The sequence below is a fragment of the Amblyraja radiata genome, chromosome 20 (assembly GCF_010909765.2).
Source record: "Amblyraja radiata isolate CabotCenter1 chromosome 20, sAmbRad1.1.pri, whole genome shotgun sequence".
Classification (NCBI taxonomy): domain Eukaryota; kingdom Metazoa; phylum Chordata; class Chondrichthyes; order Rajiformes; family Rajidae; genus Amblyraja; species Amblyraja radiata.
The window spans coordinates 40,730,912-40,757,422 of NC_045975.1; the positions used below are offsets into that span (position 1 = coordinate 40,730,912).

The 26,511-nt window shown below is 48.7% G+C and overlaps 1 protein-coding gene across 2 annotated transcripts in view; it reads right to left on the reverse strand.

Annotated features, from left to right (window-relative positions):
• Positions 1-4,523: 4,523 nt before the first annotated feature.
• The window catches only part of LOC116984335 (2-oxoglutarate-dependent dioxygenase htyE-like), a 37,832-nt gene continuing 15,844 nt past the window's right edge, over positions 4,524-26,511 (reverse strand). The window contains exons 3-8 of one of the 2 annotated variants that reach the window (XM_033038472.1): positions 26,332-26,456; positions 25,453-25,519; positions 18,710-18,863; positions 16,005-16,150; positions 7,003-7,113; positions 4,524-4,957 (exon numbers count right to left, since the gene is read on the reverse strand). In XM_033038472.1, coding sequence (XP_032894363.1) covers positions 4,763-4,957; positions 7,003-7,113; positions 16,005-16,150; positions 18,710-18,863; positions 25,453-25,519; positions 26,332-26,456 — 798 coding nt within the window. In that variant the 3' untranslated portion in view covers positions 4,524-4,762. Of the gene's footprint in view, positions 4,958-7,002; positions 7,114-16,004; positions 16,151-18,705; positions 18,864-25,452; positions 25,520-26,331; positions 26,457-26,511 lie in introns of both variants that reach the window. The other variant, XM_033038471.1, reaches the window with a different exon arrangement.

The window sequence follows — 26,511 nt, forward strand, 5'->3', positions numbered from 1 at the left end:
TAACTCTACTGCTTTGGATATTCTGAATTAGCCAGTTTACAGTAAGCAACATTCACTTCCATTCATTTCGCAATATCTTTCAAGCACCATGTGCTTCAATCAATCAACCGAGTCCGATCGATGCAATGTCAAATACAGCAGAAATGGTTGATTGCAATGCTTTATTACAAACCAAATTTTACTTAACAGCTGTTGTATGAAAAATAAGTCTATAACTTTGGAAACACCAAATTAATCTGTTTGTAGCAAGCAGAATTTATTTCCATTCATCATGCAATGAGTAAGGCACAACAATCAAATAAATGACCCCCATCGATACAGCGCCATGAAATACATCATAAAAAACCATTTACAATACGTTATTACTAATTACATTTTACTTAATAGCCGTTAGATTAAAAAGAACTCTCCTACTTTGGAAAGACCGTTGGCAGCAAACAGCAGTCATTTCCATTCATCTGGCAATAACCTTTCAGAGCTAGATGCTCCAATCAAATAAAATATGCCAAGCGACGCAGCATCATGAACTACATGAAGGAAGTTAATTTACGACACGTTATTAATATTCACTATTTACTAGCCGCAGTATGAAAAATAACTACTGCTTTGGAAATGCCAAGTTAGCCTATTTGCAGCAAACAGCTTTGATTCCATTCATCTTGCAATAACTTTTAATAGTAACTAGACCAAGGGGGACCCGTTGGGTCCCGTCCCCTCAACACGCGGTTGCGGTGGGGGGGGGGGGGCTGTGGCGTCACACACACACACACTAACCACCCCCCTCACACACACACACACTAACCACCCCCCACATGCACACACTAACCACCCCCTTGATATTGGAGAGAAGGGGGTTGAGGGGGGAGGAGAGAGAGGAGGGGTGAGAGAGGGGGCGGAGAGAGAGGGGGGGGGGAAGAGGGAGGAAAAAAGAGGTGTGAGAGACGTAGTGGAGAGGGGTTGGGGCTTGTTTACGTTTACGGGGGGTCGAGACAGGGTGGGTCCTGAGTGGGCTTTTTAGGACTGGGAGTTTTTGAGGAGGGCGCGGGGGTTCTCGAGTCTTTCCTCTATCTCTCTAAATCTCCTCTTCCCTTGGAGTCCTTCTTTTGAATCCTCGTTTTTCTCTCTCTGGGCGCTCTTCTTTCTTTTCGGCGGGGGCACGGGAAAGGAGCGGCACGTGGGCAGGCCAGCGGGGCGGGCATCAAGCGAAAGACTGCGAGTTATTTAAGAGGGAGTTAGATGTGGCCCATATTGAATGGCGGTGCAGGCTCGAAGGGCCGAATGGCCTACTCCTGCACCTATTTTCTATGTTTCTATGTTTCTATGAGTTCAGCGGCTTCAATCCAGAGCCCGTGGGGAGGGGTCGTCACAGGGGCGGGCTGCTTCCCGAACGCAATACTCCCTCGCTCCTGGCTGGCGGCTCCTGGCTCCCTGCTGCAGTCTCCAGGCTCCAGAGCCCGAGTACAGGGGGGAGTGGTTAATAAGTTCTACAAATGAGACAAAGTGAATGGCCTAATCTTCCAACATTTCAACTAAAATTATATTTCACCAACATCTGAATTGCACAAATTTAGAACAAAACATTTTGAATCAATCTAACAACCGTACTTTTATTTCATTAACATAATTTTATAAAATAATTTTATTGGTACCCTCGATATATTCTTGCAGTATTAATTATGTATTGTTCCTATCACAGATTGGTTTTATTCTATACTGCAATGGCTCAAATAATAAATGCATTCAAATATATCTCACAATTAATCCCAAAACAAATTAACCCAGTGATCTGAGATCAGTGTTATTTTCTGGTTCAGCTATTTATAGTTTTGTTCAGAATTGTATGACTACTTTGTTGGGGTCCACAGCCTTGCCGTATTGTCCGTTTTGCCAAAACAACAGGCAGCAGCAGGAGCAGGCAGCGGGGCGGGCGTCGGCCTCAGATGCCAGCTATGGGAACAGGCCGGAGTTCCAGAGCTCTGGCCACAGAGGGTAAATTCGACCCACCAATCGGCATGGAAGTCCCGATGAGGTCGAGAACACCCGCATCATCTGGCCTAGGTGCCACATTTTCCAGAGGAACTTCGGGGGGGGGGGGGGTTTTAGGTGTGTTCTTGTAAATTTATCCGGATTAAAGGAGGTGCCGGACCACCAGTTGCTTAAAAATTGGTGGTGGACTTGCATATAGGTTTACTATTATGTTTATTATTGACACCTGTACCAAAGTATAGTGAATAGTTTTGTATTACATGCTCTCCAAACAGATCAGATATACACAAAATCAGGACAGGCAGCATCTCTGGATAGAAGGAATAGATGAAGATTCAGATCGAGACCTTTCTTCAAGCTGAGCATCAGGGGAGAGTGAGTTACAGAGATAAGAAAGTGTAAGAGATCAAAAGAGATGAAGTTCAAGAAAACTGTAGAATGGATCATGTTCTCCTCAGATGCTGCCTGGCCCGCTGAGTTACTGCAACACCTGGAGTTTTGCTCACTAATCTTGTTTGCTGGATTTCGTTCCCTCACCCTCCCCTCTCATTTCCATCTCCACTCACCACTTGATTCCTCATTAGATTCTATGGTTCATATCTATACAGGTGAGCTGCCTGAACTACCAGCTGCCTGCCACTGCAGGCTATTCTTCCTTGGAGTTGGGCCTCAGGAATAGAGCACAACAGGGACATTGCTTCCCATGTGCTTGGTGAGGGCCTGCCCAGGGCAGGGCTGTCCAAGTGTGACAACCAGGTTCTGTCCCCATACTAGGACAGGTAGAGATCGGGACCATTTGCAGCTTTGCCGAGACAGACAGCAACCTCTCCCTCAATGTCAGCTAGACTAAGGAACTAATGATTGACTTCAGGAAGCACAGTGGAGTACATGCCCCCATCAATGATGCCAAAGTTGAGAGCTTCAGCTTCCTTGGCATTAATATTACCAATGATCTGTCGTGGATTAACCACAATAAAGTGACAGCCAAGAAGGCTGTACATTCACAGGAGACTGAGTAAATGCAGCATGTCTCCAATGGCTCTTACAAACGTCACAGATACAAACTGTTGGGTAGCATCACAGCTTGGTTTGGGAACTGTTTTACCCAAGATCGCAAGAAATTGTAGAGTTGTGGATGTAGCCCAGTCCATCACACAGATTAGACTCCTCAACATTGACTCCATCTACACTTCATGCTGCCTCAGAAATACAGTCAACATAATCAAAGACTTGTCCCATCCCGGTCATTTCTTCATCTCCTGGCTCTTGTCAGGCTGAAGATAAAGAAGCTTGAAAGTGCACACCACCATTCTCAGGAACAGCTTCTTCCCCTCTGTGATTCAGCTTTGAATGGTCCTTCAGGTACAAAGAGCAGAGCAAAGGTGGAGATAAAGAGTGCAGAATTTAGTTCTCAGCATTGTAGCGCACCAGTTCCAGAGACAATGTCCAATGTCCGCAATTTTGTAGAAGTGAATTGGGTAGTGCCCTAGCTTATGGAAGGACCATCCAGTAGCCTGATAACAGAGGGGAAGCTGTTCACATGTCGTTAATAGGCCAATTACCCTTCAACCCTGCACATATTTGTGATGAGAGAGGATACCCTAGCATCCAGAGGAAACCCACGCAGTCACAGGGAGAACAGCACCCAAGGCAAGGATCAAACCCGGGTCCCTTGTGCCGTGAGGCAGCGCTGTGCCACTGTGCCGCCCTGTGCTGAGTCAGCGATGTTCCCACTGCACCATCACTAACAAAGTCGATCTCTCGCTGTGCTTCAGGGAGGTGGAATCTCCCAGTGGGGATGTTGCAGGAACCTCTTGACTCAATGGGAGATGCCTCAAACTGTGAGAAATTCAGGTCTCACCAGGAGGCACCAGCTCAGTCTTGTGTCTAAAGTGGGCTTGAGTGGATGATTTATTGATCATTGTCCACGGCATTCTTTGCTTCAAATACCAGCAAACAAGGCTGAGATACTTTGGGGAAAACAGATAAATGGAGGCAGAATGTTCAAGAAGGAACTGCAGATGCTGGCAGATCGAAGGTACACAAAATTGCTGGAGAAACTCAGCGGGTGCAGCAGCAGCTATGGAGCGAAGGAAATAGGCGACGTTTCGGGCCGAAACCCTTCTTCAGACTGAAGCTGTTATTAGGCTGTGGTATACTGTGGATATACTGTGGATATACTGTGGATATACTGTGGATATATTGTGGATATACTGTGGATATATTGTGGATATACTGTGGATATACTGTGGATATACCGTGGATATACTGTGGATATATTGTGGATATACTGTGGATATACTGTGGATATACTGTGGATATACTGTGGATATATTGTGGATATACTGTGGATATATTGTGGATATACTGTGGATATACTGTGGATATACTGTGGATATACTGTGGATATATTGTGGATATACTTAAGAGCAAATTTGTTCCCACAGATAGGCAAAAAATGCTGGAGAAACTCAGGAGGTCAGGCGGCATCTCTGGAGAAAAAGTATAGGTGACGTTTCGAGTCGGAACCTTTCGTCAGACTCCAACTCGAAACGTCACCTATTCCATTTCACCAGAGATGCTGTCAAAGCCGCTGAGTTACTCCAGCATTTTGTGTCTATCTTTGGTGTAAACCAGCATCTGCAGCTCCTTCCTACACTAAATGTGATCCCCTGTCTGATGTTAATTGATGTTCGGTAAGAAACAGTTTTATTTACTTCACCATAATGTCTAAAGCCTCACGATTCTCCAGCTGTCTCCTTCCTGCTCCATCACTTTACGGATAGAGAGAAACATTCACTAAATCAGGGTGTTTATCCTTAAAGTACTGGGTGCAGGTGATAGGTGGGTGTTTGTCCAAACCATCACAACAGGCAATCATTGCACCGTTATCTGGGTGGGTGAAGAAAATTAGTGACTGTCGGCTCCTGTTCAAAGCATCTTCTGTCTGCGGGATTCGCACTCGGTGTTTCTGTGGGAAAGAGAGAACAATTGACATGGTTTGTAAATTCCAACTGTTATTGTAACTAAACGAACATCACTTTGTCAACCAAGGGGAACTTTAATTGCTTAAAATGCCAAAGTACTGGATTCACAATGACTTGGTCGTATGAATTCAGAACTGGCTTGTTCGTAGAAGACAGAGCGTTGTGGTGGAAGGTGGATATTCAGGCTGGAGGTTTGTGACCAGTGGAGTTCCGCAGGGATCTGTGCTGTTTGTGATATATAGAAATGACCTGGACGTAAATGTAGACGGGTGGTGAGTAAGTTTGCTGGCTCGAAGGGCCGAATGGCCCACTACTGCACCTATTGTCTATTGTCTATTGTCTAAAATTGGAGAAGTTGTAGACTGTGAGGAAGGCTGTCAGAAGATACAGTGGGATATAGATCAGCTAAAGAAATGGGCAGAGAAATGGCAGATGGAGTTTAACCCGAGCAAGTGCAAGGTGTTGCACTTTGGGAGGTTGAATGTTAGGAGAGAGTATACAGTTAATGGCGAGACCCTTTACAGCAATGATGTGCAGAGGGAGTGAGTTCATAGCTCTCTGAAGATGGCAGCACAGGTGGCTAGGCTGGTAAAGAAGGTGTATGGTATGCTTACCTTCATTGCTTGGGACATTGTATGTAAGAGTCACAAAGTCATGATGCTGCTCTATAGGACTTTGGTTAGACTTCTCTTGGAGTTATTATGTGCAGTGATGATCGCCCCATTACAGGAAATGTGGAGGCTTTGGAGATGGTGCAGAGGAGTTTTGCCAGAATGTTGCCTAGATTAGAGGGTTTCAGCTGGAGGGAGAGGACGCACAGTCTTGGATTGTTTTCTCCGGAATAACGGAGGTTGAGGAGAGACATTAGATTAGATTAGATATAATTTAGATATAATTTATTGCCACACAGCCAGGCTGGTGGAAATTTGGGTTGTCTGCAGCGATACAATAATAAAGAACACACAACCACAATAAAACTGTAACACAAACATCCACCACAGCATTCATCACTGTGGTGGAAGGCACAAAAATTGGCCAGTCCTCCTCCATTTCCCCCCCGTGGTCAGGACCAGAGTCCAGAGTCAGTCCAGGATCGGCTCTTCCTCACCGGAGACCGCGTCTTTAAGTTGGTGTAGGCCGCAGACCGGCGGTCAAGATTTAAGTCCCCGCCGCAGCCAGAAGCACCGTAGACTGCAGGGCCGGCGGTCGAAGCTCCCCTCCAGGGGTGATGGTAAGTCCATGCCGGCCCCGCGGTAGAAGTTGGCCGCGGGCCGGCAGTGATGGCTTCTTCTTCCCCCGGGTCCCCAACGTGAGATCCCGGGTTGTATACGCCGCACCAGCTGGAGCTCTGCAGACCGCGACTTCAGGCTGCGACTTCAGGCTGCCGGCTGCCCCGGGCCAGCGAAACGGAGCGCTCCCCTCCAGCGAGGGCTCACCCGCTCCACGCCGAGAGTCCACGCTGCGCCCGCCGCTGAAGCCCCGGGCGCGTCTCCAGGAAAGGCCGCGTCGATCCTTGATGTTAGGCCACGGGGGAGGCGACCTGGAATAACTCGCCTCTCCGTGGAGGAGGCGACCTAAGCGGTTCCCCCTTACCCCCCCCCCCCCCCCTCCCCCCCCCCCCCCCCCCACACCACCCCCCACGCAAAACACACAAAGAAACATTAAATACATACTTTAAAACATACTAAAAAAAAAGTTGAAAAACTGACGAGCTGCATGACATGGCTGCTGCCAGAGCAGCGCCCCCCTCCTGATGATAGAAGTATACACAATTATGAAAAGCATAGATACGGTAGACAGTCAGAAATTTTTTCACAGGATGGCATGCCAGGGTCAGTGATGCTGGCTTTTAAGACGCTTTTAGATAGGCACGTGGAAGTACAGGGAATGGAGGGATGTGAATCATGTAGAGACAGATGAGATCAGTTGAACTAGGCATCGTGTTTGACGCAGTCTGTCAATAATGCTAAAATAAGTTTATTATAATTTTCCTACAAATTGTTATCAAACTAATTATTGCCTCACTCACTGCGGAAATCCATCTGTCAGATGTCCACCTCTGCAGAAGGTCACCTATGTTGAGAAGAACCGCATTTGGAAGGTAGGGGGCAGCGATGTACTGACCAGACCTGGACATTACCTGAAACACAGAAGTTAAAGTGGTTAAACAGCTAAACGATTCCAAGAGCTGAAAGCACTGAAGGAGTGCAAGGAAGCACTAGAAAATGAACGCAATGAAAGAAAGCCACCTGCATATAGATTCATTAAAGCAAACAAGCCGGTTGGGAAAGTACAGATTCGCATTGCGGACATGTCCGAAATTCCCCGGTGCAACTGTAAACCCAGCTGCAAGTGGTTAAACAGCAGCAGCAGCAGCATTGACCTGCTCCAGTTCTGGTGACAACTACAAATACTTATGCCCCTGACCCACTTAGGAAACCTGAACGGAAACCCCTGGAGACTTTGCGCCCCACCCAAGGTTTCCGTGCGTTTCCCGGAGGTTCCCGGAGGTTTTTGTCAGTCTCCCACCTGTTTCCACTACCTGCAACCTCCGGCAACCACCTGCAACCTCCGGGAACCACACGGAAACCTTGGGTGGGGCGCAAAGTCTCCAGAGGTTTCCGTTCAGGTTTCCTAAGTGGGACAGGGGCATAACTCTGCTCCTCTCTCCACACCTGCTGTAGCTCCAGTATTTTACACTTTTATCACCTTTACCTGTTCCGACTTAATTCATCGTCTTCTCCCAATTTCCGCCATATCCCCTACCGAGATCATCCCGGCCAAACTCAACTTGTGTGAGTCTCATCTTTTGAAACTTTCTAAAGGTGATCAAGGACATCAAGGGACGAGTCTATGATGATGTTGGCAGCTTTTCCAAGGCAGCGTGAGGTGTAGACAGCATCAATGGTGTGGAGTCTGGTCTGTGTGATACAATGACAGGCCTTCACCAGGAACACTTGATGTCCACCTTGTGCTATGAGTCCAACGCCTCAATGTAGACACCAAGAAAGCACCATGTGGTGCCAGCAATGGCTGCCTTGCCAGCAGTCCCTTCTTTCTTTGGTGTTTTTTAGAATGTGTTAAATGTATGTTTTAGTGTTCTTTAGCTTGATTTCATGTGGGGGGGGGTTTGGGGAAAACTTTTTTTAATCTCTTACCTCGGCGGAGATGTAATTATTTTTATTGATACTGGTGTGTTTACATCTTTTCTGATCAAAAGATGAATCATGGAAACATGCTCTTTGGTGCATTATGTGCAGGCAGAGGACCTAATTGAACAAGGTTATGTACATCTTGTACTGTTCTATTTATCATGTTCGATGCAAACAGTCTGTAAATAACGATTGAAGTCAGTGGAAATCAGAAGTCATGCCTCCATTCCTTCTCTCCAGAGATGCTGCCTGACCCGTTGTTTTACTCCAGCACTCTGTATCTATCTTTAGTGTAAACCTGCACTTGCAGTTCCTTCGTACACAGAAGTCATGCTATGTGTCTCTCATGGACAACACGAATTTAGGGGAAATTAGTTATAGCTGCTCCATAAATGAAATATCCAAATTTTCTTTAGTTTTAGTTTAGATTAGTGAAAGAGCTGTTCTATGAAAATTGTCTGTATATCTATCTATCTATCTATCTATCTATCTATCTATCTATCTATCTATCTATCTATCTATCTATCTATCTATCTATCTATCTATCTATCTATCTATAATCTATCTATCTATCTATCTATCTATCTATCTATCTATCTATCTATCTATCTATCTATCTATCTATCTATCTATCTATCTATCTATCTATCTATCTATATATATATATATATTATATACATATATACTATATATCATATCTATACTATTACTAAAAGTCTCATCCTGACCACTTCCTGTCTACGTGGTAAATGACTTTTAGAGAAAAGCTACCCTATATCGCTATGATTTTTTTGCCATCTTACTCACCGTCCTCCTCTCCTCCAACCGCCCCAAAGTTTTTTCCGATCGGTGAAATGATAATAAAAGTTATGAATGTTTTTTTTAAATCGTGAGATCAGCAGATTGGTCTTCCCGCCTGTCAGTCACCATGAAGGTAACGCCCCTTCTGGCACCCACGGCGAATAAAGCTCCAGAGGCGAGGCTGAGTCTGTGAGTTGCATGCAGGCAGAGAGCAAATTGAATCGGAGGCCTCTGAGTGAAGTCGGAGTGGGACCGGGAGCTGTGAGTGCGGCCGAAAGCTGAAGGTGCGGGGTGAGCTGCGCCTGCTGCGACTACCCCCTCCCCCTCCCCCTGTGTTTGCGGGCTGCTGTTTTCAACAGAGGGGGCTGCTGTGTTCGAGGGCTGCTGTGTTCGTGCGCTGCTGTATTCGCGGACGGGGGCTGCTGTGTTTGCGGGCGGGGGCTGCTGTGTTCGCGGACGAGGGCTGCTGAGTGCGACAGGTGCGGGGTTTTTCTATTTGCGCAAAAATGGTACGCGATAGCACTAGAAATTTGCCAGGTTACTCGCCGTTCTCCTGTGCTGCAAGTGCAACAAGTTTCGTTCTGATCGGTGATATATTGTAAATGCTATTGAGGTTTAAAAATCTTTAAAACCGCGCATGCGCAGATTCCTTCAGTCAGCGCCACTCAGATTGGTCTCTTTTCCTGTCTGTCAATGCCACAGCCGGGATGGGGATGCCCCTTCCTGCCCCACCGGCGCGGGCTGTCCCCGATAGTAGGGGAGGTGAGGAGAGTTGGGGAGGAGGGGGAATAGAGGGAGAGGAAGATGGAGTGGAGGAGGTAGGGAGTGGGGAAAAGAGGGAGAGGAAGGCAATGGGGGAGGTCAGGAGGGAGAGTGGGGGTATAGGGGAGGCAAGGAGTGGGGGATAGAGCGATAGGAGGGGGCAGGGAGGGGAGAGAAGTTATAGAGGGAGGGAGGGAGGGAGGGTGTGACTGAGGATATTGGAAAGGAGAGGGAGGGAGAGGTGAGGGAGGGATTTGGGAGGGGAGGAGGAGAGGGGAAAGAAGAGGGGGAGGAGAGAGGGCTGGGGGTTGAGAGGAAATGAGCCATGCCTGCGCAGTTGGGGGCTATGCGTGAGGGTGCAATGTTGCATTGGGGGGACGGGTTGCATTGGGGGAATGGGTGAGTGGTGGAATATTGCATTGAGGAAAGGGTTGCATTGGGGGCCAGGCCTCCCGTGTGACAGGGACCCAACAGGTCCCACAGTCTATATATATTTATCTATATCAAATCATATATCTATCTATATACTTTTAAAACTGTGTGTGTGTGGGGGGGGGGGGGGGGGGGCAGGGGTGGTGTCATTTTGCCATTGAAACGTATCTCCTCGAAAACCACATGCAAAACACAGAGATTTTTACATATTTCGGTAGGGATTTAACTTATGATTTCAGAATTCCACTTCTCTCTAAATCTGGTCAATTATTCCCCCAGATTTTGAAATAAATTGTTCACAAAACCCACTTAAAAAAAAAAAAATCACCGCTTGCCAGCTGCTGACGTCACAATGCCCACATGCCCACCAATCGAGGCCCACCTGCCTCCTGGCCCCGCCCCGCGCCGGTTTGGGTTAATGCAGCTGCTGTCAATGAGCTTGCGCAGTTTTGCATGAGCTACGTTACTCCACGCACCCCCCCCCCCCCCTGTTCTTCAAAAGGCGCAGAAAGAACGAGAATGTTCTGCAGCAAAGATCCTAGAGCTGCGCTCCGCTATAGGATCTTTGTTCTGCAGATCCTGAGGTGAGCATCGCTCACTCGCTGAATGAGGTTCGTCAATAAGCAGCTGGTGAAACTATGCCCCTCTCCTCCCCCGCCCGCCCGCTCACTCAGCCGCAGGTTTCCAGCTTTTCGCAGCCCACTCACTCGCCCGGCTCTACTCCACCCCCCCCCCCCCCCCCCCCCCCCCTCCTCTTCTCACCCCTCTCCTCTCATCCCTCCCTCTCTCCTCTCTCCTCTACCCGTCACAGGGGACCACCTCCTCTCCGTGTCCGCGGTGCGAACGTCTGGAACGCTGGCGGAAGCCACGATCGGCTGGTCATCCACTGCTTTTGCCAGCTCTGCAAAAAGCCTATAGCGCACAATAGGATCTTTGCTCCTCGGATCGCTCCGTGCCTCGTTCGGGCCTCCGCGACCTGCCGCCATGTTGCACTCCTCTCTCTCTATATTTAACATGTTATTTGCGATTAAAGCTTTAAAAATGCCAACTTTCACACGATGTTTACATATTCTGATTCACATTTTCCCCCTATAGGCAGAAATCACACTCACTGAACATTTTATGTTTTATTTCTCAACATTACTGATTAAAGTTTAAAAAAATCAAAATACCTTGAATTTCAAACCGACCAGCTTCAACTGATTAAATCACAATGGCTCGACTAGCAGGGGGAGGACGAATTGCTATTGCAACACATAGGACGTGCAATTGGAATGTTTTTTAAGAGCGCTGCTGAGGGAGGCAAGGGGAGTGCTGGAATCTTACTTTCGGGAATGGCTTTGGAGGACCACGCTTCCCGTGGGGGCTGCGGGTCGGAAACGAGTGCATTTGGGGAACAAACCAAATGGGGCTGCACTTGGTCTAGTATATATAAGTAAAACTCTGATCTTGTTATCTTCCGGTTTGTGTGGTTTTTCTATTGCGCAAAAACGGTTCACGATAGCGCTACGATTTTCTGCAACCTTACTTAACCTTCTCCTGTGCTGTAAGTGCAACAAGTTTTGTTCCAATCGGTGGTGTATTTTAAAAGCTATTAAGGTTTAAAATCTTAAAAACCGTGCATGTGCAGATTCGTCTCCTCTCCTGTCAGTCACCGCCATGCAGATTGGTCTCCTCTCCTGTCAGTCACTACCACAGCTGGGACGGCGACGCCCTTCCTGCACCATCGCTGCACAGATTGGCTGCGTCCGCTGTTAGCCACCGGCGGCGCCCACCTCGCCGGCTGTTGCCCGGCGTTGCATGGTCGCATCCATAGCCACAGCCGCAGTCACCGGAGGGCATCGCACGCAGCATGAAGAATGTACATCTATATACTTTTAAAACTCTGTGTGTGTGTGTGTGTGTGTGTGTGTGTGCGCGCGTGTGTGTTTGTCATTTTGCCTTTGAAACATATCTCCTTGAAAACCAGATGCAAAAACGGGGAGATTTTTACATAAGGTACACAAAATTGCTGGGGAAACGCAGCGGGTGCAGCAGCATCTATGGAGCGAAGGAAATAGGCGACGTTTCGGGCCGAAACCCTTCTTCAGAGATTTTTACATATTTCGGTAGGGATTTACCTTATGATTTCAGAAATCCACACCTCTCTAAATGTGGTCAATTATTTCCCTAGATTTTGAATATAATTGCTCACGAAACTCACTTTAAAAAAAATAATCGCCGCTTGCCAGTTGCTGACATCACAATGCCCACATGCCCACCAATAGAGGCCCAACTGCCTCCTGGCCCCGCCACCCCACCTGCCTCCTGGCCCCGCCTCCCCCCTGCTGTGGATTAAAGCATTGTTTATTTATTTTTTGCATAGCATTGAATTTTATTGTTTCTCTGTGTCTCTGTGTCCCTTTCTGTGTCCTTCCCCGGCTCTGGATTAAACATCTGGTGTTTTGCACGATTTAAGTCACCCCCCCCCCCCCCCCCCCCCCGTTCTTTAATAGGCACAGAAAGAACGAGCAGGTTCGTCAGATCCCGAGGACACCTGCTTTCCTTTGTGAAGTCACGCTCCTCCCCGCACCCTGCACCCAGCACCCAACCCAAGTGGCTCAACACAAAGTACGCTTGTGCCACGCCTCCCGCAACTGGACTCCCACAAAAGAAGTCGCTCGCGCTTTGGCTCAGCTTCTAGAACATTGCGGCGGCGGCATCAACCCGCGGCCTCACTCAGGCCCACGCCCGCCCACTCCAACCCCTCCCCCCACCCCGTACTTGGGGTCTGAAGCGTTCGGGAATCAGTCCTCTGTGACGACCCGGAAATCACCGGCGTGCACCAGCTGGCTCCGGGGGTAGAGAGAGGACGCGCCAAGGATGCGAGGCCTAGGAGCTGAGGCTGACACTAAGGCCGACGGCTGCTGCTCAGGACCTGGTGGCAGGCTCCCGGGGGCAGGGAGATCCTGGGGAGGTGAAGAGGGAGAGTGGCGGGATTGAGGGAGAGGAGGGGGTAGGGAGAGAGAGGGGAGGAAATAGGGGAGGTGAGGAGGGAGAGTGGGGAAGAGGGGAATATAGGGAGAGGAGATATGGAGTGGGGAATAGAGGGAGCGGCCCAACCCCTCTCCCCCTCCCTTCTCCCCCTCCCCTCTCTCCCCCCTCCCCTCTCTCCCCCCTCCCCGCCCTCTCCCCACCTCCCACCCACTCTCCACCTCCCCCCCTCTCTCCCCTCATCTCTCCCCCTCATCTTCTTCCCTCCCTCCCCTCTCCCCACCCCATGTCCTCCTTCCCCCACCTAACCCCCCAACTAACCCCCTCCCCCCTGTTAACTAAAACTCTCATCTTGTTATCTTCCGGTTTGCAGTTTTCTTACATTTGCGCAAAAACGGTACTTGAGGGCACTACAAATTTTCTCCACCTTACTCACCATTATCCTGTGCTGCAAGTGCAACAAATTATGTTCCAATCGGTGGTATATTTTAAAAGTTATAAAGGATTAAAAATCTTATAAACCGCACCGTGCAGATTGGTCCCCTCTCCTGTCAGTCACCGCCGGAACGGCGATGCCCCTTCCTGCACCATCGCCACACTGATTGGGCGCATCGTCCGTCATTCACTTGACGCCCGCCCGCCCGCCTCTGCTAGCGCGGCCGTAGTTGCTGGTGTCCCGGGGCTGTGCTGAGGATCCAAGGCCTGGGTGCTGAGCGGCTGAGGGCACCAGCGGGTGATGCTCTTCTGGGACATGCAAGAAGGGAGAGGAGCGGCAACCTCGAGATCCTGGCGAGGTGAGGAGGGAGTCTGGGGGGATTGAGGGTGGAGGGTTAGGGAGGGAAATGGAGGGGAATGTGGGGGAGGTGAGGAGGGAGTGGGGGAGGAGGAGGGATAGAGGGACAGTAGGGGGAGCAGGTAGGTGGAGAATGGGGAATAGAGGGAGTGGAGGGCAGTGAGGGAGGTGAGGGATAGTGGTGGGTTAGGGGGAGGTGAGGAGTGGGAAGGTGAGGGATAGAAGGCTAAGATGGGGATAGGGAGGGGAGAGGAGTTATGGAGTGAGGGAGGGGGTGACTGAGGGTAGGGGAAAGGAGAGGCAGGAGGAGGTGAGGGAAGGATTGAGGGAGGGGAGGAGGAGAGGGGAAAGAAGAGTTGGAGGCCGGTGACTAGTGGGGTGCCACAGGGATCTGTGTGGGTCCACTGTTGTTTGTCATGTACATCAATGAGCTGGATGATGGTGTGGTAAATTGGATTAGTAAGTATTTAGATGATACGAAGATAGGTGGTGTTGTGGATAATGAAGTAGATTTTCAAAGTCTACAGAGAGATTTAGGCCATTTGGAAGAGTGGGCTGAAAGATGGCAGATGACGTTTAATGCTGATAAGTGTGAGGTGCTACATCTTGGCAGGACAAATCAAAATAGGACGTACATGGTAAATGGTAGTGAATTGTGGAATGCAGTTGAACAGAGGGATCTAGGAATAACTGTGCACAGTTCCCTGAAGGTGGAATCTCATGTAGATAGGGTGGTAAAGAAAGCTTTTGGTGTGCTGGCCTTTATAAATCAGAGCATTGAGTATAGAAGTTGGGATGTAATGTTAAAATTGTACAAGGCATTGGTGAGGCCAATTCTGGAGTATGGTGTACAGTTTTGGTCGCCTCATTATAGGAAGGATGTCAACAAAATAGAGAGAGTACAGAGGAGATTTACTAGAATGTTGCCTGGGTTTCAGCAACTAAGTTACAGAGAAAGGTTGAACAAGTTAGGTCTTTATTCTTTGAAGCGCAGAAGGTTAAGGGGGGACTTGATAGAGGTCTTTAAAATGGTGAGAGGGATAGACATAGTTGACATGGATAAGCTTTTCCCATTGAGAGTAGGGAAGATTCAAACAAGAGGACATGACTTGAGAATTAAGGTACAGAAGTTTAAGGGTAACATGAGGGGGAACTTATTTACTCAGAGAGTGGTAGCTGTGTGGAATGAGCTTCCAGTGGAAGTGGTAGAGGCAGGTTCGATTTTATCATTTAAAAATAAATTGGATAGGTATATGGATGGGAAAGGAATGGAGGGTTATGGTCTGAGTGCAGGTACATGGGACTAGGGGAGAATAAGTGTTCGGCACGGACTAGAAGGGCCGAGTTGTTCCTGTTTCCGTGCTGTAATTGTTATATGGTTATATGGTTAAGAGGGAGGGTGAAGAGGAAGGGGAGAGAGTGTTGGGGATGAGAGGTGACGAGCCGCGCCTGCGCAGTTGGAGGCTATGGGTGAGTGGTGGAATATTGCGTTCGTGGAACGGGTTACGTTGGGGGAACCTGTTCTCCCATGTGACAGGGACCCAAAGGGTCCCACTTAGCCGAGTAACTTTTAAAGTCAGTTTAGTGATACAGCATGGAAACAGGTCCTTCTGCTCACTGAGTCCATGCCAACCATCGATCTCCCGTTCACACTAGTTCTATGTTATCCCACTTTCCCATCCACACCCAACACACTAGGGGTGATTTACAGAAGCTAATTGACCTACAAACCTGTGCGTCTTTGGGATGTGGGAGGAAACCAGAGCACCCGGAGGAAACCCATGCAGTCACAGGGAGAACGTGCAAACTCCACACACAGACAGCATTGGAGTTCAGGATCGAACCAGGATCTCTGGCTTTGAGAGGCAACAGCTCTACCTGCCACTTGGTTTACGCCATGTGAGAAGGAGGGACAGGAAGATTTTGATGGAAGTTTTAAAAGATGTTGTGTAACCTCGTAATTCATTGTGAATATAGGGACAATGGAAACTGAAGGATGAGAATCATCTTCTTCTACATAATCTTTGCCCCCCCCCCCCCTCATGCCCTCACCCCTCAGCTTAAAGCTGTGCCCTCTGGTCTTTGACATTCCCACTCTGTGATGAGGATGAGAATCACCTCCAGTCCTGCGTTCCTGTCCTGGAACACGAAAGTGAATGTCCCGTAGTCAGAATGTTCCCCACACCGGTTCTGCTTTTCCTTCACACAGGATTTCTGTACCGCTGGGTAATACGCAGCTCTGAGGGTTGATAAGTTGCCACTACCTTGAAAAGATTATACAATAGAAATTAGTAATTTCTCTGAAATGCAATTTAGTTTTAGTTTAGAGATAATCATATCCTAATTTATTAGCCAAGTAAGTTTTGCAACGTACGAGGAATTTGGTTTGCCATACAGTCATACCAAAAAAGCAACAAGACACAACACTACATAAAAATTTAACATAAACATCCACCACAGCGGCTCCCCCACATTCCCCACTGTCTTCTTCTTGTGTATGGCGTGCACTGCCTAAAGTTGTAGATCAACTTGTTCTGTTTGATCTATCTGTTTGTGCACGTCCAGTTGATTGCACTAGTGGAAACAGGGTGGACCATGTGAAGGTTGCAATCTCCCACCATCTCCGAACCATCTGTAGCCGGTGATCGAAGCTCTCACATCGGGGCAGTCTAAGCTCCCGCATCGGGGCGGTCGAAACTCCTGCAGCTTGGAGTCCCCGAAGTCGGCCGTTCACCAGGAACCGCGAGCTCCTGCAGGTGGGAGCACCAAAGGCCGACACCTGGCAAAGGGATCACCCGCTCCAAGATGTTAAAATCCACAGTCTCCACAGTTTTGGAGCTCTAGAAGTTCTAAACAAGAGGCCACCAACTCCACGATGTTAGGCCGCAGTGCGGACGGAGATACAACACAGAAAAAGTCACATCTCCATCGAGGAAAGAGATGAAAAAGTTTCACCCCCACCACCAACCACAAATTCAAAAAATAAAGGTAAGCTAAAACATACTCGCTAGAATTCAGAAGATTGAGGGGGGATCTTATAGAAACTTACAAAATTCTTAAGGGGTTGGACAGGCTAGATGCAGGAAGATTGTTCCCGATGTTGGGGAAGTCCAGAACAAGAGGTCACAGTTTAAGGATAAGGGGGAAATCTTTTAGGACCGAGATGAGAAAAACATTTTTCACACAAAGAGTGGTGAATCTCTGGAATTCTCTGCCACAGAAGGTAGTTGAGGCCAGTTCATTGGCTATATTTAAGAGGGAGTTAGATGTGGCCCTTGTGGCTAAAGGGATCAGGGGGTATGGAGAGAAGGCAGGTACAGGATACTGAGTTGGATGATCAGCCATGATCTTATTGAATGGTGGTGCAGGCTCGAAGGGCCGAATGGCCTACTCCTGCACCTATTTTCTATGTTCTGTGGTTCTATACATCTTTCAACAAACTAAAAACACAAAGAATGCAAAGGACAAAGACTTGGTGAGTCATCCGTTGTGCAGCGCCCCCTGGTGGAGGGACAATTAACCTTCAAACCTGTACATCTTTGGAGTGTGGGAGGAAACCAGAGCACCCAGAGGAAACCCATGCTGTCACAGGGAGAACGTACAAACTCCATACAGACAGCACCCATTGGCAGGGTCGAACCCAGGTCTCTGGCACTGTGAGGCAGCAACTCTACTGCTGCGTCACCGTATGTTATATCTTTTAACAAATCTGCAAAACAGATGATAATAACCTCTTCCACCCACATCCCTCCTTCTGGCTTTACATTTCACTCCTCCTCCTTGCTCCTTATCGGATGACCTTATGTCTCCCGTTCACCTCTAACCTTTCCTGCCTCCTGCAATCTGCCAATCATACCCCTCCCCATTTGTATCTACCTGTCACTCGCATGTGTTTGTGCCACCCAAGTCTCTATTCTCCAACTTCCCCCTCCCTCACTCCCCCCTCCCCCCCTTTCCATCTTTCTGAATAAAGGTCCTGATCAGAAAATGCTGCTGTCCATTCACCACAGATTCTGTCCAAAAAGTTGAGAGCACTTTGTCTTTATTCAATATTCCAGCATCTGCAATTCTTTGTGCCTTGTCTACGGGGTCATGGAGGCATACATCATAGAAACAGACCTTTCACCACAACTTCTCTGTGTTTCTTCAAAGGGTCTCGACCCGAAACGTCACCCATTCCTTCTCTCCGGAGTGCTGCCTCTCCTGCTGAGTTACTCCAACATTTTGTGTCTATCTTCAGATAGAACTAGTGTATGGGTGATCGCTGGTTGGAGCGGACTTGGTGGGCCGATGCAGGGGTGGAAATACTGGGGTGGGGACATCGGGACACACGACTCCTCCCCCTCCCCCTGCTTTGAGAGGTGGGGGACAATCTCCCCCCCCCCCCCCCCATGTTTTGTAATCTGGACTTTATCAGACGCTTTCTACAGGCTAAATTGGCCCATTCGTGGGGCCTTTCAGCGCCCAGTGAGGTTTAAAATCAAACTGTTGCATCGAGGTGATCGAGGCTCCCGATGTTGAAGCCCCCGCCGGCCAATGAAAGACCCTGTGAATGGGCCGGTTTAACCCCCACGATTTGGGGCGGATGAAGCTGCTGTTGCTGGAGTTCGGAGTCGGTCACCAACCAGGTCAGCTCCCAATGTTACCGTCCACAGGGCCCACGGCTGAAGCCTTGCGTGTGTGCGCATGCGCGCACGAGGCCACCAGGAAATTGTATCCTCCGCATGTTTTGATTGCGATTTCCATGCCTGGGCCGATGGGCCTGTTTCCACTCTGTATCTCTAAGTTAAACTAAACTAAATGACATTGAAATGGAGACTTACTGACGATCTCTTGATGCTTGCTGACAAAGAAATCAGTCTCAACTCCCAGACTCAGTTCAATGACTTTCAAAATCCGCAACGAAAGGTCCTTAAACGTTCCAACGAATGACTCCAGGCAACTTGAAAACTCAGGTAGGTCTTTGGTAGGCCATGTCTCATGGAAAATAAAATAAATTTACTTTGAAGTCACTTAATTTTGTACTGAAATACGCATATAAATTAAACATCCAAGAGTTACTTCAGCATTTTGTGTCTATCGTCGGTGTAAGCCATCATCTGCAGTTAGGGTCATAGAGCCTTATAGAGTGATACAGTGTGGAAACAGGCCCTTCAGCCAAACTCGCCCACACCGGTCAACAATGTCCCAGCTACACTAGTCCCATTTGCCTGCACTTGGTCCATATCCCTCCAAACTTGTCCTATCCATGTCCCTATCTAATTGTTTCTTAAACAATGGGATAGTCCCAGCGTCACCTACGTCCTCTGGCAGCTTATTCCATACACCCACCACCATTTCAGTGAAAACATTATCCTTCAGATTTCTATTAAATTTTTTCCCCTTCACCCTCAACCAATGTCCTCTGGCCCTCGATTCCCCTACTCTTGGCAAAAGACTGTGTGCATCAACCCGATCTATTCCTCTCACATTTTTATATACCTCTATAAGACCTCCCCTCGTCCTCCTGCGCTCCATGGAATAGAGACCCAACCTACTCAACCTCTCCCTATTGCTCACACCCTCTAGTCCTGGCAACATCCTCGTAAATCTTTTCTGATCCCTTTCAAGCTTGATAATATATTTCCTATAACATGGTGCCCAGAACTGAATACAATATTCTAAATGCGGTCTCACCAACGTCTTATACCACTGCAACATGATCTCCCAACTTCTATACTCAATACTCTGACTGATGAAGGTTAAAGTGCCAAAAGCCTTTTAGACCACCTTGTCTACCTGTGACTCAATCTTCAAGGAACCATACACCTGCACTCCTAGATCCCTCTGCTCTACAACACTACCCTGAGGCCTACCATTTACTGTGTAGGTCCTGCCCTTGTTCGATGTCCCAAAATGCAACACGTCACACTTTTCTGTATTAAATTCCATCAGCCCACCTGGCCAATCGATCTAGATCCTGCTGCAATCGTTCACAACCATATTCACTATCTACAAAACCACTAACTTGTATATCATCAGCAAACTTGCTAATCTTGCCCTGTATGTTATCATCCAAATCATTGATACAGATGACAAGATTAGTTCCTTCCCACACAACTAAACGTGCAAGCTATGCATTAACTTAGATGTTCAGGAAAATGTTTTTCCAGTGAAAACTAAACATTGATGTTTAGAGTTTAGAGACACAGCACGGAAACAGAACATTTGGCCCTCTGAGTCTACGCCAACCATTGATCATCTATTCACAGAAAGCTCCATGTTATTCCTCTTTTGCATCCACTCCCTCCAACCAGGGGGCAATTTACAGAGGGCTGATTACCCTACAAACCCGCACGTCTTTGGGATGTGGGAGGAAAGCGGAACAACCGGAGGAAACCCACGCAGTCACACTGAGAACGTGCAAACTCCACACACACGGCACCGGAGACTAGGATCGAACCCTGGATTCTGGCGAAGTGAGGCAGAGGCTCAACCAGCTGTGCCACTGTGATGCTTTGCCAATAGCAATAAATTCTGGGCTCATTTAATCTAAGACTGAAGGTTTATGAGGCTGAGGGAAGGACGTAATGAAATGCTGGAATACAAATTTGATCTGAGAATTTAGCTACATTTCATTCTTCACAAATGTTTTTTGCCACCTCATTAATACTAACACCTCGATTCTGAAGAAGGGTCTCGACCCGAAACATCACCCATTCCTTTTATCCAGAGGTGCTGCCTGAGCCGCTGAATTACTCCAGCACTTTGTGTTTATCTTTAAACCAGCATCTGAAGTTCCTTCCTACATTTTATTTTGGGCTGCCAATGATTTGCTTTTGCATTGGAGGAACTGTTATAAAAGTGAGAAACCTTCTCCAGCTTTTGTGTGTTTGCCCATGTTGTTTCGTATGCTTGCCTTCACTGGACGAGATATTGAGTATAAAAGAAGACACAAAGGTATGGAGTAACTCAGTGGGTCAGGCAGCATCTCTGGAGAACATGAATAGGTACATTTCGTGTTTGGACCCTTTTACAGACTGAGGGTCACAACCCAAAATGTCACCTATCCATATTCTCCAGGGATGCTGCCTAACCTGCTAAGTTGCTCCAGAACTTTGTGACTTATTTTGTAACCAGTTTTCGCAGTTATGTACTTGTTTCTACATCTTCTATCTATTATATAAAAGTCTGTGGCTGTCGCCTGCCATCCGTCCGGCTGCCTTTCTTCCTTTTGATTCGTTCCCATCGTGTGATGTCACAATGCCCAATGCTCGCAGATGCCCAATCACAATGCCCAATGCTCGCAGATGTCCAATCGGAATGGATCCATTTACATGGATGGCTGCCGGCTGCATTTCTTCCTTTGATTCACTGCAACTCCGAAACCAGACGCAGAATCGCCGACATCTTTTCCATTTTGGTAGAGATTTCACTTTTCTTTCTAAGTATCCGCACCTCATTACATTTCGTCGTGTTTAAGTACACGTTTTTAATCAAATCCTTCTCCCCCCCCCAATATTTCAAAAATAAACTGGCTTCTCACCCATAGAATCAGCACCAGCCCCAGCCCCTGGTGAACGTTCCATCGTGTGATGTCACAATGCCCGATGCTCACATATGTCCAATCGGAATGGATCCATTTACATATGCCTTTGCAGGAGCCCGAGCCAATGGTGAACGTTCCATCGTGTGATGTCACAATGCCCAATGCTCAAATACATTGTTGCCATAGAGGGAGTACAGAGAAGGTTCACCAGACTGATTACTGGGATGTCAGGACTTTCATATGAATAAAGACTGGATAGACTCGGCTTATACTCGCTAGATTTTGGAAGATTGGGGGGGGGATCTTATAGAAACTCCTGATTACATTTTGTCGTGTTTATGTACACATTTTTAATCAAATCGTCCCCCCCCCACCTAATATATTTTTTTAAACTGGCATCTCACCCATAGAATCAGCCCCAGACTCGGTTTGTACTCGCAAGATTTTAGAAGATTGATGGGGTATCTTATAGAAGCTTACAAAATTCTTAAGGGGTTGGTCAGGCTAGATGCAGGAAGATTGTTCCAGATGTTGGGGAAGTCCAGAACAAGGGGTCACAGTTTAAGGATAAGAGGTAAATCTTTTACGACCGAGATGAGAAAAACATTTTTCACACAGAGAGTGGTGAATCTCTGGAATTCACTGGCACAGAAGGTAGTTGAGGCCAGTTCATTGGCTGTATTTAAGAGGGAGTTAAATGTGGCCCCTGTGGCTAAAGGGATCAGGGGGTATGGAGTGAAGGCAGGTACATGATACTGAGTTGGATGATCAGCCATGATCATATTGAATGGTGGTGCAGGCTCGAAGGGACAAATAGCCTACTCCTGCACTTAATTTCTATGTTTCTGTTTCCCTCTCGTCACCCCTCTCCCTCTCCCACCCATCACTCTCTCCCCCACCCCCTTCCCTCTCTCCCCCCGCCTCCTTCCCCTACCCCTCTGTCCCTCTTCCACCAGTCCCTCTACCCCTCCCTCCCCACACCACCACTTCTCTCCCCTTACCCCACCCCTCTCCCTCCTTCACCCCTCTCTCTTCCCCTCCCTGTCCCACCCCTTCCCCTACCCCTCTGTCCCTCTTCCACCACTCCCCCGTCCCTCTTCCACCACTCCCACTACCCCTCCCTCCCTCCCCACTCTACCACTTCTCCCCCCCTTCTCTCCTCCCCATCTCCCTCTCCTCACCCCTTTTCCATCCCTCTCCCCCACCCCTTCCCTCTCTACCCCACCCCCTTCCCTCTCTACCCCACCCCCTTCCCACTCTCCCCGCCCCCTTCCCCTCTGTCCCTCTTCCACCACTCCCCCTACCCCTCCCTCTCCGACTTCTCTCCCCTTACCCCACCCCTCTCCCTCCGCCACCCGTCTCCCCCTCCCTTCCCCTCTCTCCCCCACCCCTTCCCCTACCCCTCTGTCCCTCTTCCACCACTCCCACTGTCCCTCTTCCACCACTACTGCTACCCCTCTCCCCCTCCCTCCCTCCCTACTCTTCCACTTCTCTCCCCCCCTCCCCCCCCCCCCACACTCTTTCCCCTCTCTCCCCCCACCCCTCTCCCCCTCCCATCCCACTCTCCCCCTCCCTCCACACTCTTCCCCCTCTCCCTCCTCATTCCCTTACCGTGCACAGTCTCTGTCTTTAACAAGGAACTACAGATGCTGGAAAATCGAAGGTAGACATAAAAAAAAGCTGGATAAACTCAGCGGGTGCGGCAGCATCTATGGAGCGAATTGAATGGTCAACGTTTTTGGCCGAAACCCGGAAGAAGGGTTTCGGCCAAAAATGTTGCCCTTTTCCTTCGGTCCATAGATGCTGCTGCACCCGCTGAGTTTATCCAGCATTTTTGTTGTTGTACCAGCCTCTCTCTCTCTCTCTGCCCTTTTCTCTTCTCTCGACTCATGCACGCCCGCTCCAACCTCTCCCCCCCCCCCCTTCACCTCTCTCCCCATCCTCTTCCCCCACCCTCTCCCCCTCCCCCTCTCCACCCTCCTCCTCCCCTTCCTCACAAAATATTTTTTGTGGTGGCGGGTCCTCAGTGTGTGTGACTGTTTGTGGAGGCAGCCACGCGCTCTCCATTCAAGAAGACGCTCATCTGTTTGTGGAGGCGCGTGCTTAGTATGTGACCAAAGATCTTATAGCGGAGCTCTCCGCTACAAGATCTTTGTGTGTGACGACACACGCTCCCCGCCCCCCCCCCCCCTTTGGTGCAGGAGACGCGCGCAGCATCTGAACGCTCAGCAAATATTCGAATTCTTCACTAACCGTCATTCTGACTTTGCTTGTGAAGAGAAAAGTCCTGAATTTCATTTGTCTGATGCAGGATGATTGTTCCCGATGTTGGGGAAGTCCAGGACAAGCGGGTCACAGTTTAAGGATAAAGGGGAAATCCTTTAGTACTGAGATGAGGAAAACATTTTTCACACAGATAGTGGTGAGTCTCTGGAACTCTCTGCCACAGAAGGTAGTTGAGGCCAGTTCATTGGCTATATTTAAGAGGGAGTTAGATGTGGCCCTTGTGGCTAAAGGGATCAGGGGGTACGGAGAGAAGGCAGGTACAGGATACTGAGTTGGATGATCAGCCATGATCAGCAGGCTCGAAGGGCCGAATGGCCTACTCCTGCACTTAATTGCTATGCTTCTATGTTTCCCTCTCGTCACCCTCTCCCTCTCCCACCCATCCCTCTCTCCCCCACCCCCCTTCCCTCTCTACCACCACCCCCTTCCCCCTACCCCTCTGTCCCTCTTTCACCACTCCCCCTACCCCTCCCTCCCCACTCTTCCACTTTTATCCCCTTAACCCACGCCTCTCCCACCCCCACCCCTCTCTCTTCCCCTCCCTTCCCCTCTCTCCCCCACCCCTTCCCCTACCCCTCTGTCCCTCTTCCACCACTCCCCCGTCTCTCTTTCTCCACTCCCGCTACCCCTCTACCCCTCCCTCCCTCCCTCCCCACTCCTCTCCCCCTTCTCTCCTCCCCCTCTCCCTCTCCTCACCCCTCTCTCTTCCCCTCCCTTCCCCCTATCCCTCTGTCCCTCTTCCATCACTCCCACTACCCCTCTCCTCCTCCCTCCCCACTCTTCCACTTCTCTCCCCCTTCCCCTCCACCCTCCCCACTCTTTCCCCTCTCTCCCCCACCCCTCTCCCCCTCCCTCCCTCCTCCTAATCTTCCCCATCCCCCCTCCCCAACATCTCTCTCCCCATCTCTCACCCCCTACCCCGCTCTCCTTTCCCTCCCAAATCTATCCCGTTTCCTCCTCCCCCTCTCCCCTCCCTCCCCTCTTCTCACCCCCCCCCCCCCCCCCCGCAAACGCCGTTGGGGAAACAGACCCAACGGGTCTGCACTTGGTCTAGTGAAATATAAAAGTCAGAAGTCATGTTGCAGTTTTATAGGCCGCATTGCACTATTGCATGGAGTTCTGGTTGCCCAGATACAGGAAGGGTGTGGAAGCTTTGGAGGGTGCAGATGAGAAGGCTGCATGGATTAGAGAGTGTCAGCTATAAGGAGAGGTTGTGACAACCTTGGATTATTCTCGTTTGGAACTTTGGAGGTTGAGGGGAGACCTGACAGACATCTATAAAATGATGAGAGGTGTAGAGAGGATATAGCGCCATAACAACCATCCCAGTGTGGGAATATCAAAGACTAGAGGGCACAGCTTTAAGGTAAGAGGGACAATATTTCCTGCAATGTGGACAATGACAATGTTGGGGTGTCCAGAACCAGGGGCCACAGTTTAAGAATAAGGAGTAAGCCATTTAGAACGGAGATGAGGAAACACTTTTTCACACAGATAGTTGTGAGTGTGGAGGGCGATGGAGGCCGGTTCTCTGGAAACTTTCAAGAGAGAGCTAGATAGGGCTCTTGAAGTTGGCGGATTTGGGGAGAAGGCAGGAATGGGGTACTGATTGTGGATGATCAGCCATGATCACATTGAATAGAGGTGCTGGCTAGTAGGGCCGTATGGCCTACTCCTGCACCTGTTGTCTACTGTCTATTATCTATTGACATGGATTGCAAACCAATCTCAAAGTGAATTCTGAGATCTTACGTCAGTGGAAGACAACGATGTCACATTAAAGGCTTCTTTCAGGTCATTCAATTCCATTGGGTTTAATCTGTGAAGAGAAGAATATTTACATTTGTTTATTTAAAGATCCATGCTTAAATGTTGCTCCATCACTTCCTCTGGGACTGCCACTGACAATATAGCACAATCACTGTCAATGATCACACGTAACTCAGCGGGCCAGGTAGCATCACTGGAGATTAACATAAAATACTGGAGTTACTCAGCGGGCCAGGTAGTATCACTGGAGAGACACAAAATGCTGGAGTTACTCAATGGGACAGTCAGCATCTCTGGAGAGGAGGAATTGGTGATCTTTCAGGTTGAGACCTTTCTTCAGACTGGAGATGGATAAGTGACATTTCAGATCTAGGTTATATATGTAATATTTTCAACACAAAATGCTGGAAAGGCACAGCAGGTCAGGCAGTGTCTATGGTAAGAGATACAGAGTTATAGATTAGATGTAAGATACTTCTACAGAAGTAGGAAGTGCAGAATGAAGTTAGTTTGTCATTACTGAGGTCAAGGGAGGAGTGGAAAGAAGAGAGGACATTGTTGAGGGATGTCCAGGACATGTTGATGTGGAGAGAGCTTTCTGGTTACAAACTTGCACTTCATTGGGATGTGGGAGGAAGACGGAGCACCCAGAGGAAACCACGCGGTCACAAGGAAAACTTGCAAACTCCACACAGACAGCACCCGGGTATCTGGTGATGTGAGACAGCAGGTCTACCTGCTGCGTTACTGAGACGTGATGTCAAACCTTGTTGTCCCTACACCAAATAATCTTCCTGGCATCTTCTGCATATAATTGATTTTCAGCATTGGAAGAGATGCATGGAAGGGGGGAGAGCTTACCTCTCAGTCTCAAAAGCAATCCACCCATGGTTTGGAAAATCAGAGTCCTTTGAGCGAGCATATTGTTGTTTAATGTCCTTGGGAAGTAGAAAGAATCTCCTGCAGATGTCCATCGCTCTAAACACCTGAGGAGAAAGTGTTTCAAATTATATATGTGGTATAACTGAGTCCGTGAAATAT